Source organism: Podarcis pityusensis, assembly GCF_964106645.2.
Source record: "Podarcis pityusensis genome assembly, chromosome: 11".
NCBI classification, from domain to species: Eukaryota; Metazoa; Chordata; class Lepidosauria; order Squamata; family Lacertidae; genus Podarcis; species Podarcis pityusensis.
In genome coordinates, this window is record NC_138036.1 from 63,147,114 (window position 1) to 63,160,210 (window position 13,097).

The 13,097-nt window shown below is 41.1% G+C and overlaps 1 protein-coding gene across 5 annotated transcripts in view; it reads right to left on the bottom strand.

The window, feature by feature from the left end:
• PIP5K1B (phosphatidylinositol-4-phosphate 5-kinase type 1 beta) overlaps window positions 1-13,097 on the bottom strand; it is a gene marked incomplete at its 3' end in the record, with an annotated part of 90,362 nt that overhangs the window by 42,129 nt on the left and 35,136 nt on the right. For all 5 annotated transcript variants that reach the window (XM_080972770.1, XM_080972772.1, XM_080972768.1 and 2 more), the window contains exons 4-6: window positions 10,585-10,715; window positions 4,184-4,301; window positions 3,444-3,596 (exon numbers count right to left, since the gene is read on the bottom strand). In XM_080972770.1, coding sequence (XP_080828896.1) covers window positions 3,444-3,596; window positions 4,184-4,301; window positions 10,585-10,715 — 402 coding nt within the window. The remainder of the gene's footprint in view (window positions 1-3,443; window positions 3,597-4,183; window positions 4,302-10,584; window positions 10,716-13,097) is intronic.

Here is a 13,097-nt window from a genome sequence, read left to right on the forward strand (position 1 = left end):
AAACAGACAAGTTCTGAAATAATGACTAGATGTAAGAGGTGGTAACAGTGACTCTGCTAGTATACAAATGCATAGTTTACTAAGTCTCACTCGCTGGATCATCACCTTGTTGTAGTGAGTGGGCTTGCATGTTCCTATGACCCTTGTGAGTGAAGCCGTTGGGAATCTCGTACTCCCAGCAGGGTCACCCAAGGCAGTAAGGTCAAAGGGAAGGAGCAAGACAAAGAATGATCCAAGAAGTCCTCAACGGCAGAACAGGCGGGTGATGACAAGCGGTATGTTACAACAGCTGTGAAGGCGGGTGAAGGCTGCAGCAGATAGGATCTACCGGTTCGTCATGACTACTCATGCCATTGGAACAGAGCCCTACTGCAAAGACTGTGTGTTGATCAGCGTGCACTGATCTACACATATAAAACAAATTCACGCACAGGCGTCTTCCAAAAACCCAACCCAAACCCCCAACAGTCCCATGGCGACCGGCAAATTGTAACAGTGGCAGGATTTTGAAATCTGGAAGCCCCTAGTCATGAACTGGCACATGGGAGGTGGATACAGATTCAGTCGTTCTGACTCAAGGAACAAGGCAGTTGAGCCCCTCAGCAGCTGTATCCAGGACCGAGCAGCCCTTTTTAGGATCCACTCTGCTCACCCTGAAAAGGGGGAGGGGCTAGAAAAGGTGCCCTAAACATAGTCTGCCTCCCTTTTTCCCTGACTGGATTACCGCGCCCAGTGGGGTCACCACCTAGCGTTCGTAAAAGACAATTGAACTTTGGAACATGGAATATAAGGACTTTGTCAGATAACACAGATAACAGGCATCCTGAACACAGAACTGCCATCACTGCAAGAGAGCTGCGAAGTTTTAACATCGATATTGCAGCGCTTCAACAGACTCGAAGAGCAGGTGAGAGACAACTGAAGGAAGAAAAAGGAGGCTACACATTCTTCTGGAAAGGTCTATTTGAACAAGAACATTGAATACATGGGGTAGGCTTCGCTATCAAAAACAACCTTGTGAAGCTCCTGTCAGAAGTCCATACCGGCATTAATGAGTGACTCTCAACCCTTTGAATAAAGCTCACCAAAAACTAACAGGCTACTATTATGCACCAACACTGGATGCTGATGAACACATTAAAGAAAAATTTTACTCTCAGCTGGATCAGAGACGCCTATCAGAGATGCCTAAGGAAGATACAATTATCCTCCTGGGTAAGATTTCGATCTGTGGCCTGGGACTATTGGGAAAGAAGGAATTGGCAACAGCAACCAGAATGGAATCTTACTTTTGAAGATATGTGCAGCACACAACCTTGTTATTACCAACACACTCTTTTGACAGAAAAATAAATTTAAAACTTCATGGAGGCATCCTCGGTCAAACCACTAGCACCTTTTAGACTATGTTATTGTCTGTGCTAAAGATCGCCATGATGTGCTCTTTACCAGAGCTATGATGAGCGCCAATGACTGCTGGACAGATCACCGACTAATACACTCCATGATGGCTATCAAGATTATACCTCAACGCAGGCTTCAAGGGAGGAAACCAAGGCACAAAATGAACACTCAAGCCCTTCAAGATCCCATTAAGTGGGATTGCTTCCAAACAACTCTCCCCCCCCCCCATTTTTTTTTATTAATTTTCCAGATTTAACACCACACAAAATAACAAATAACAAAACATACAAAAAATAAAAACAAACATACATACAACACTTCTTACAGTTAAAAATCCAGATTACATTCCATTGTTGAGTGACTTCCTCAAATCCTTCCTGGCTGATTTTCATCAAATCTCATTTTAGCAATTTTTCAATATCCACTTTCTAATAAAATTAACCTGTTCAAATTACTAACTTCCTTTCTTTTCATAATATTCTTAATCCATAATCTTATACAATTCAACATAATTTAATCCTAAGCCAAACTTAATACCTGAAAGTAATTCCACTTATGTTATATTATAATATTTTGCTAAATATTCCTTAAATTTCTTCCATTCTTCTTGATGCTCCTCCTCTTTCTGCATATACAATTCAATGTATCATATGCCTTCATTATATATCTTTAGGTGCCTTGGGCTGATTAACATTCCATGTCCTTTTAAATATGTTTGTGATAGGAGGGTTATTGGTTTGGTAGACAATGTAGTGTGTGCATGCCCAGCGGATGACCTCCAAACCATCCTAAATATCTTCACAGAAGCTTATGAAAAGTTTGACTTGTTGCTCAACATCCAAAAAACCAAAGTGTTGCACCAACATGTACAAAATAACCCCTCTGCAGTGCCACAAATCCAACTCAATGGTGTAACGTTGGAAAATGTTGATCACTTCTCCTACCTAGGCAGTTATCTTTCCACAAGGGTCAACACTGATGCCGAAATCCAGCATCGCCTGAGCTCTGCGAGTGCAGCTTTCTCCCAATTGAAGTGCAGAATGTTTGAAGACCGGGACATTTGCAAGGAAACCAAAATGCTTGTTTACAAAGCTAATGTACTACCAACCTTAAGGTATGCTTATGAAACATGGACTACTTATAAACGCCATCTTCAACTCCTCGAAAGATTCCATCAACGGTGTCTCCAAAAAAGCTTACACATCACTTGGGAAGACAGGTGAACTAATATCAGTGTACTGGATGAAGCAAAGATCCCCAGTGTTGAAGCAATGATTCTTCAACATCAACTTCGTTGGACTGGTCATGTTGTGCGGATGCCTGATTATCATCTTCCAAAGCAACTACTCTAATCCGAACTTAAGAATGGAAAGTGTAAAGCTGGTGGTCAACAAAAGAGGTTTAAAGACTGTCTCAAGGCAAATCTAAAAAAAATGTAGTATAAACACCAACAACTGGGAAACACTGGTCTGCGAGTGCTCCAGTTGGAGAACAGCCTTTACCAAAGGTGTTATGGACTATGAAGACACTCAAACTCAGAACGCAAGGGAGAAACATGCTAAGAGGAAGGCACGCTTGGCAAATCCACACTGTGATCAACTCCCACCCGGAAACCAATGTCCCCACTGTGGAAAGACGTGTGGGTCCAGAATTGGCCTCCACAGTCACTTACGGACTCATTGTTAAAACAGTGTTTATGGAAGACAATCTTACTTGGCTACAAGTGATTGCCAAAGAAGAAGTTTAGTTAAGTACAACACCACAAATGCACAGTTGATTTATCAGCATCATGGCAAGCCATACCAACAGTTATGGTTAAAAGTGTTCATTTATTAACTCAGGATTTTAAAGAAGTTCTCATGCGTGTAGCAAATAGGAGCACAAATACAAAGGGGGAAAGCAGTATTTAAAATTTATCATGATTATGGTAAAGTGTTAAGTAAGCTATTAAAAAGCCAAGTTAAAATTCACACACAGCCATCACACAACCTCCCAAAAAGAAACTAAACAGGAAGAGCCTGGAATTTGAATTTATTTACCATGTAGTAGCCAGGCAACAGCTTCTGAAGGAACTCTGCTTCTTTGTGTTGAACTGTTTTGATTATGAACTCGTCATCACTAGTGACAAAGAACAAGGATCCACTGGCACCAGGATTGGATAGTTCTATTAGAGGTTCACTGCAAATAGAATACTGAACACAGAAAAAGAGAAATTTAATGCCACTATGGGTAATGGAACAGATTGCTACACAGGATCTTAATATGGCAAGGCAAGCTGTCCAACATGCATTGTCCCCTTGCTGCAGGAAATCCTTTCTCTGCATAACAGCGTATTTATCTGCTACAGCTGATCTACACATAAAAAGCCTGATGCGAACTGTTTTTTCTGACACTGAATGTATGTGCAAGAGTGCAAAAATCTTGAGGGATTTTAACTATGGAGCTCTGTGCTTTTCTAGTTCAAGGTTACAACATATGGAAGCAGATATTTATATACTTTGCTAGACAATTACAAGGCAATTAGCAGATGGAGGTCTCTAAACTACAATTCAATCAGCAAAATCCACAGGAGTATTCAATTTCAATTACAATATTCCAGTAGAAATAATGACTCAAGCAGTTGCTGAGCTATTAACACATCGGGTTTTAGGGCAACCAATTATAAGCTGAAGAATTAAATGCATGGTCAAGAACTACAATTCTTCATAGCACATTCTATAGAAACAGAAAGCTATTCCATACCACTCCTATTTTTGTAGGGGGGGGTGTAAATTCTTACCAAGTAGTCATCAGGTTTAATACCAAAAAGTTCTCTGAAGTAGCGGAAGGCTAAAGGAGCATATGTCTTAAATCTGAAGTCAGGATAATGATGAGCAGGGGTCAAATTGCTCCCTTCACTGAATTGAAAAGAGAAATTTAAAGGTATTACACAATTTCATTAAGAACAGAAATCTTACTATAAATATGAACCTTTTAAAAAAAACTGCCCCAAAAGCACAGTGCAGAGCTGAAGCAGGCAGGAGCAAGCCAACATGACTAAACAGGTGTCATATCCTAAACAGGATATGAAGTTTCAATACATTCTCAGACAATTTTAGCTTAATATGCTTCTCTCCTCTTCTAGAAAGAGACTAAGCCATTTCTCCACTGTAGGTTGACAGGTGGGGCACAGGTCACTGTAACTAGGGACTGGCAGTTATTGCAAGCTCCTTTGAAGTCCGTTAGCAGACGTTGTTTGAATTCAAACTGTGCCCACACAGAGACAAAGCAAGCTCCATGGGAAAGCCGTTAGTGCAGCAATTCCAGTGGGGCTCACTGTCAGTGCAGATCAGCTAATCTGCATGGTTAGTGGGCCCTACTTGCAAATGAACAACGGGGAGCTCCAATTGTTCCTTGGAAGCCATGTCTTCACCTGCCTCACACTTGATGTCACCTGTGACATCCGGGGGGGGGGGGAGGCATAGTCTTGGGAAAACAGCCTCTGTAGACTCCCCACCCCTGGGCTTAAGGCATTAACACAGCATGCCAATATTTTTTGCTAATGGAGCATTAAGCACTGTTGAAAAATATCCTCCACGATAACTCAGGTTCTTATCTGACAAAAGGTGTTAATTTTTGTGATCGTGTATTGCTTCAGGAGTAAATGAAGGAAACGCAGTGGATTTAACCTAGCCATGCCAAAGGCTACATCTTTAAATCACTGCAGAAGGTAGTGCCTGTGTACCACTGTAGGAGTATGATTTCTAGCCCAGTAGAATGGAGATATCCATGCACATCTGAATTCCATGAATGTGTCCTGAAAATAGTTAAAGGAAAGCAACTGTGCCTCAAACTAACAGAATGCTGTTCAGTTCTTGTTCTGGCTTGGACTCAACCGACTTTTGTAACAACACCACCAAAAGAAAAGAAAAAGAAATTGCAAAGTAATTTTTTTCATGCTCAAAAGAACTAGACTTCTTTTTTGTGGAACTTTTTGATATGAATATGATACATCATTAAAGCAGCCCACATTTGTCTTTGAGTATAGGGGTGGAGCTATGCTGTGTTTTTATAGAGGTTGCCCAATTCTGCATCAAATGCTGTAGTAGCCAACAGGTGAGGAGTGGCGAGAGAAAAAAGACTCTCAAATGGTGCTAGAAAACAGTGAACTGGGCAGGAGTGGAGAAAGAGCCCTGTGTGTTTCAGGTGTGAAATTCTTCTTCAGAGTCAATGGAAAAAATCAATTTCCTAACTTGGAAATATGGTGCTCTTTTACAAACCAGTAAAGGAAGATGAGCACCGCAACCCCAGAGTCATCCGTGAGTGGACCTAACGGTCAGAGGTCCCTTTACCTTTATACATAGCCTACTATTACAAGTTATAATATCACAATTAAGTGAACAAAGCAAATCAGGACAAATGCAGCCCCCCTTCAGATATTAGAAGAATCAAATCTAATGCAGACGCGTGAGACCAGTTTCTCATCCTGGGTGAGCTCACACAGCTTGGGCAGAGTTGCAGAAGTGCAGCACCGTCATGAAGGAACCCTTCCCAAACCCTTGTGATTACGGATGAAATTTAGAGGGGGGTGGAGGAAGAGGAGAAACTCACAGATAATAATTATTATTATCACAGATAATAATTGTCATCTACTTGGGAACTCTTTAATAGTTGCGCTATCAAAAACTAAATAACTGGTCCTCATCATTTATTTCAAAATTCAAAAACTGCAACCATTTTATTGCTGGACGGCAAGGCAAGCAAGGCAACAACATCCTTTTACCTAGGGAAGGTTGCAAAGAAGATGAGAAACTATTTGCATAATATCCCAAATGCAGCTTCAAGGCAAAAACCTAATGCAAAGCAAGCACTCAGTCATATTTGTGTGCCATGGTAACTATCAGTCAACAAGTGTACTGTGTATATCCAAAATACATTCGTGCCATTTTCATTTGAACCTACTTTTCATCCAGATGGGCGGCGTATAAATAATAAATTATTATTATTATTATTATTATTATTATTATTATTATTATTTCCTTTTGAAAGTAAATGAAGGAATTCAGAGTTTGCTTATTGTTATCACTCAGATTTGTTAGTCTCTTGTTATCCAACGATCTCCAAGTGTCTTACAATACTCTTAAAAACACAAAGAAATGCATTTATAAACAAAACAGAGAAAACAACAACCCACATATCAGCCACAGGAAGCTTTGAAGGCACATTAAAAGGTGGGGGGGGGGGAGAAGTCTTTACCAGATGTTGAAAATATGTCAGCGAAGGGGCACATTGGAACCTACTGAGAAGTGCATTCCACAGACGGAGAGCCCCAATGGCAAAAGCCCCCTGAGCCTCCCTAAGAGGCGGGACCTAGAGAAGGGCCTCATACAAAGATCTAGGGTTTATAGTGTGAGAGGCATTCCAGAAGATATTGGGGTCCTGAACCAAAAAGAGCTTTAAAGGTCAAAACCAGCACTCTGAATTGGGCTCAGAAGCTTTAAGGCAGCTAGTGTATTTGGAACAGAATTGGTGTTTTGTGATCTATTTGTCTTGAACCTGTCACCAGCTAGGCAGCTGCACTCTGCCCTAACTGGAGCTTCCGACCCATTTTGAAAGGCAGCTCCTTGTACTGTGTGTTGTATAATCCAACCTGAGAACATAGATTACTGTGTCCAAATTATCAGCGTCCAGGTAGGGCTGTAATTGCGCCAGCAGGCTGACCTGATGGAAAGCACTCTTGTCACTGAGGCCACCTGCACATCAAGTGGCAAGAGCAGATTCAGGAGAACTCTCAAATTACGAACCTTTTTCTAAAACAGTCTGTCAGGGCCAATGAGGCCACTGCCTGGGGCAGACCTCAGAGGGGTACAGTACTGACCTTTGAGGGGCACAGTGATATAAAAATTAATCTTTGTCGTATCTTATAAATGTTTGATAACATTTTAATTCCATTATATATTTTGATGAATTTTATCATTTTTGAAGTAATTCATACATTAGAATTGTTTATGTATATATGAAATAGACCACAGAGTTGACTGGAAGTTATATACACACACAAAGTGAAAATGCACTTAATTTAAAATTTTACAGTCATAGCTTATTTAGAAAATGTATTCATTTTTCATTTTTCTAGTGAGCTATGGATGATTAAAAAATGACCATCTGGAGCTCAATTTGGCAACAAAAGGCAGAAAAAGCTAAGGCATAAGCAAAGCAAGGAAGTCTTCCTGAAATACCTTTGTACAAAGAAAGCAATTGAAAAACATGAATACCGTATGTCTATATTCCTGTTGAAACCAGCACTGAGGGAGCAGAATGTGGTGCTCCTACTACCACTAAGACAGACGTTTCACAAATTGGAGATATTTCTGGAAAAACACGCAGAGGAAAATGAGGATGTCAAGAAGTGAGAGTACTGCAGAGTCTGCAGAAGAAGATGGTATTGTGCCTAACTTGAATTAGTTACCCTGCTAACTTGGCTAACTATTGCAGTGATAATTTATACATTGTCCCATGATTTCCCCAAAGACTAAAATCAGAAGATTTTCTACAAGAGGAGACTAGCAAATGATGAAGAAGTGTGTCATCCATGGTTCAACCTCAAAAGATGTGGGTTGTTGTTTTTTTGCTGTAAGTTGTTCAGCAAAAAAAAAAAAAGGTGCCTCAACTGTACAAGAAACAGGTTCAAAAGACTGGAAGAACATTGGTGCAATTCTGTATTCACCCGAGAGGAATACTGACGATTTAAAAAGCTATCAGACCTGGATAACTTAAATTGTACTTATCTAAAGGAAAAACAATTGAAGATCTTTACCAACAGAAAATTAGGCAAGAAGAACAATAATGACAACAAATCTTGGAATGTTTGATTGCTTTGCTCAGAATTTTTTGCATTGCAAAACTTTACATTCCGTGGTAGAACTGAAAAGTTGTACAGTGCTAGCAATTGAGTTTTTTGAAGTTTGTCTTATCTAGCCAATGCAATTCTGTCTTATCTAAAGCCAATGCAATTCTGGGCTGCATCAATAGGAGTATAGCATCTAGATCAAGGGAAGTAATAGTGCCACTGTATTCTGCTCTGGTCAGACCTCACCTGGAGTACTGTGTCCAGTTCTGGGCACCACAGTTCAAGAAGGACACTGACAAACTGGAACGGGTCCAGAGGAGGGCAACCAAAATGGTCAAAGGCCTGGAAACGATGCCTTATGAGGAACGGCTAAGGGAGCTGGGCATGTTTAGCCTGGAGAAGAGGAGGTTAAGGGGTGATATGATAGCCATGTTCAAATATATAAAAGGATGTCACATAGAGGAAGGAGAAAGGTTGTTTTCTGCTGCTCCAGAGAAGCGGACATGGAGCAATGGATCCAAACTACAAGAAAGAAGATTCCACCTAAATATTAGGAAGAACTTCCTGACAGTAAGAGCTGTCAGACAGTAAGAGCTGTCAGACAGTAAGACAGTGGAATTTGCTGCCAAGGAGTGTGGCGGAGTCTCCTTCTTTGGAGGTCTTTAAGCAGAGGCTTGACAACCATATGTCAGGAGTGCTCTGATGGTGTTTCCTGCTTGGCAGGGGGTTGGACTCGATGGCCCTTGTGGTCTCTTCCAACTCTATGATTCTATGATTCTAGTCTTTTTTGATCCGATTATGAATTAACATTTGTGCAGAGTTAAAGATCATGAAACAATGGTTTACTACCTAGAAAAAAGATATCCAAAATGAGCTTATACAGCTTTTAGTAAAAATTTTAGCACATGCAAACTCAGCCAAATATTACTCAATAATTCTGGACTGCACACTTAATGTTAGTCATATTGAACAAATGACAATTGTTGCTGTAATCAAACCATCAGGGAATGAGATGTCCGAGCCTGATGTTATAGTAAGAGCATTTCTTGGAGAATACAGGTACCTTTATAACAGAAACTTCTTGGACAACTTGAGCAAATGGGACTATCAATTGAGTACAGTGGTACCTCGGGTTAAGTACTTAATTCGTTCCGGAGGTCCGTTCTTAACCTGAAACTGTTCTTAACCTTAAACTTTAGCTAATGGAGCCTCCCACTGCCGCCTCACCGACACCGCGTGATTTCTGTTCTCATCCTGAAGCAAAGTTCTTAACTCAAGGTACTATTTCTGGGTTAGCGGAGTCTGTAACCTGAAGCGTATGTAACCCAAGGTACCACTGTATCTGCATGGTTGAGGTTATTTATAATGGAAGTAACATGAAAGACAAAGAAAATGGTGTACAAAAGAGTCCTGGACATAAACTCACATGCCTTTTTTATTCCCTACCATGTACAAGGAATACACTATTGTTTCAGAATATAGTGGGATCTGTTGTATTTCTCAGCATAGTATTTCCAAATATTACTATTATGAAATAAAATGTTCTGTTATGGTTACTAAAGATAGCTGCACAGGGATAAGGTAAAGTTTAGTAGGTAGAAAATTATCTGCAGGTTTTGCTTTTGTGTAATTACTTCATCAAGTCAAACACCATTCTATTGTCCTAATTGCATTCCAGTGCAATAGTTCTAGATTATAAAGTAGTTGAATAGCCTGACAGCCAGTCTTGTTGACTTTCTAGTCTCCCTGACTGCTCACAGATTAATCTTCTTCCTCAAAACAGATTCCAACTATAGATAAAACGAACAGCTAAACTGCAGTCACACCACCACATATATTATTATTTTTTTAAAAGGTTAGTACAATACTACGTTCTACTAAACATCAACTGCTTAATAGTTTTCTAGGTAAATCTTCTAAGAAATGTTATTACTTTCAATGAATCTTTCATTTTATATGGATTCATGCTCTTCCTTCTGTTCACAAAGCAATCCTCTTTCCATTGTACTAAAGAAAAATTATATCCCACTTTTAAGGATACTTTTAAATTAAGCCATACTTGAGAAGTGATAAATATGTAAAAAACCAGCATCAGGGTTGCTGATGCTAGACTTAGACTAACGTTACCAGGATTCAAATCCATGCACAACCACGAAGCTTAAAAAGTGATCCTAGGCCAGCTGGTTTATCTCAGGCAAATCTATTTCACATGGTGGTTTCAAAAGTTTAATTTTTTTTAAAAAGGGAGGGGGACATGTATACTACCCTGAACAATGTGGAAGAAAGGCAGGATAAAAATGGAATAAAGCATTAGGCACACAATTTTTAGGTGGAAAATTAGCCACCCTTACCTGGGAAGAAACACACTTTCCACTACATAGAAGTCTTGCATAAGTACATCTCTGTCTGGCTTGGATGTGAGGTTCCCCACTGTGTATCCTATTCCCAGTTGTATGGCACCTTTAATAGCTGAGGATGCAGTCTGCAAGGAAAAACAAAGAATTTAAAAATATCAGCTTGCTGTAAATGGGTTCTCATGACACATATGTACATTATAAAGAGATTCAAACCATATTTGAAACTTGGCATTCCACAAAGTATGCAGAAAAAGACTTTCAGACATCATGGGCTGCACAGTTCTAAAAACCTCTTCCAAGTAAGAAAAACACCAGCACCACCAGATCATGTACAAGCCTTCCTGAGTCAGTATTAGCTCCTTCTATAGCAGGGGCTTTCTAACAGAAAGAAAGAGACTTTCGAGGAACCAGAGGAACTTTCAGCAACTTCTATTAATCTTTACACTGTTCTGGCAGGAGATGAGAGGGCAGAATTTCTGGATCTTACCGCCTCATTTATCTGGCTCAAACACCCTAAAATGGAATAGTAGCCTTGTAATTCCAAAGCCCTCTATTTCAGCTACACCTGTTTCTATTTGACAGAAGGTGCTTAGGACCCCTAAATTATGCCTATGAACATTAGCTGTGGGGCTATGAAAGCAAAAGGAGAGTAGACAAGGTAGCCAATAGGCAGAAACATGGTACCCAGTGTGGTGTAGTGGTTAAGAGCGGTAGACTCGTAATCTGGTGAACCAGGTTCGCGTCTCCGCTCCTCCACATGCAGCTGCTGGGTGACCTTGGGCTATGTAATGGGTTTAGGGGTTGCTCGTGCGTAAGTTGCCGCCACTCCTGGCTAGGTTACCTGGTTAACCCTTTCTGACTGAACAGCCTCCAGCATCGTGACTGTCTCAGTCGCTGGCAGAATCCGTCAGTGGGCGTTTCTTAAACTTCTTCCAGCACAAAAGTTCCTTGACGCCAAGTCTCCTCCTACTCTCCCTGCGCGGAAGTCTTCTGCGCAGGGAGGGTGTGGGCAGTGGAGTACCCGTACTCTCTCCGCTGGTCTCCGGCGAGGAGTCTTGGAGCCTCCTCCCCGATTCCCCCATCTGCCCCCCTTCTCTACTGGTGTTACGCTGATTTCCTTCCCCAGCAGACGGGCTCCCTCTCTCCCTACTGGGACCCTCTCTGCCATCCCTTTGGAGCGTTTCCTCCGCTTCCAGCTCCGATGGCAGTTCCCTGACAGGCTAGTCACACTTCTTTGAAGTCTCTCAGCCCCACTCACCTCACAGAGTGTTTGTTGTGGGGGAGGAAGGGAAAGGAGAATGTTAGCCTACTCCTTCGGATAGTGATAAAGCGGGATATCAAATCCAAACGCTTCTTCTTCTTCTTCTTCTTCTACCCTCCAGATGTTGTTGGACTTCAAATCCCATCAGTGCCAACTAGCACAACCAATGGCCAGGGATGATGGAAACTACAGCTGAACAACATCTGGATGCAACACACTGACTCCCCTGCTATAAGAGGAACCATCAGTGCACACCCCCATAGAGCTGACTGGCAAGGCCTAGTTGCAACTAATGGGCCTGGTAGTTAGTGTTGAGGGAAGATTGCTGTACCACTTCTGGAGAAAGAAGTTACTGGCTCTGCTCAAGGAGTGGTGCTGGGTCTCCATTAGCAATATAATTAATGGGCCAAGAGAGGAGAAGCTCGAGAAAAACCCCGTGTGTGCCTTAAATAGCCCGTCCGTGGACTATTGTTCAATCAAGGAGAGGACTAAATATTGGAAACTTACTTTGAAGAGCTGATTTTCCCTGGCTCTTTGTATTTCAAACATAACAGAAGTGGAATGCAGCGATAATGACTGATAATATATTTTTAGGTTATTTTCTGGGGTGGGTTTTTTCTTAAAGAGGTGGGCCCCTAATATGTAGATGTTAAAAATTCCTACAAACCTAATGAGGAATATTTCCTCATGCTGATCACATAGTTATTTAAAAGAGATAGGTAGCTGAATTTGTATTTTTTTATACTGTTTTTTCAAAAGAAAATATCGCACATTTTGATGCTTGTATGTTCTTTATCATCCACAGGTATTCAGAGTAAAATAAAGCAAATCGGATTTTATTATGAAGCCACTATAGTGGATACCTGGTTGGGCCTGCTGTGCTTAGAACCAGTGCTTTTTTCTGGGGGTACTTAAGGGTATGCAGTACTGGCACCTTTTTTCTAGAAGAAAAGCACTGTTTAAAACACTTGGAAGTAAGAAAATGAACCATGAAAACATTGCAGTTGGTCTCCCAAATAACATGGTGAAAAACACAAAGGAATGCCAATCGAATGCTTGGCATTCGAATAGTGCCACTGTATTCTGCTCTGGTCAGACCTCACCTGGAGTACTGTGTCCAGTTCTGGGCACCACAGTTCAAGAAGGACACTGACAAACTGGAACGGGTCCAGAGGAGGGCAACCAAAATTGTCAAAGGCCTGGAAACGATGCCTTATGAGGAACGGCTAAGGGAGCTGGGCATGTT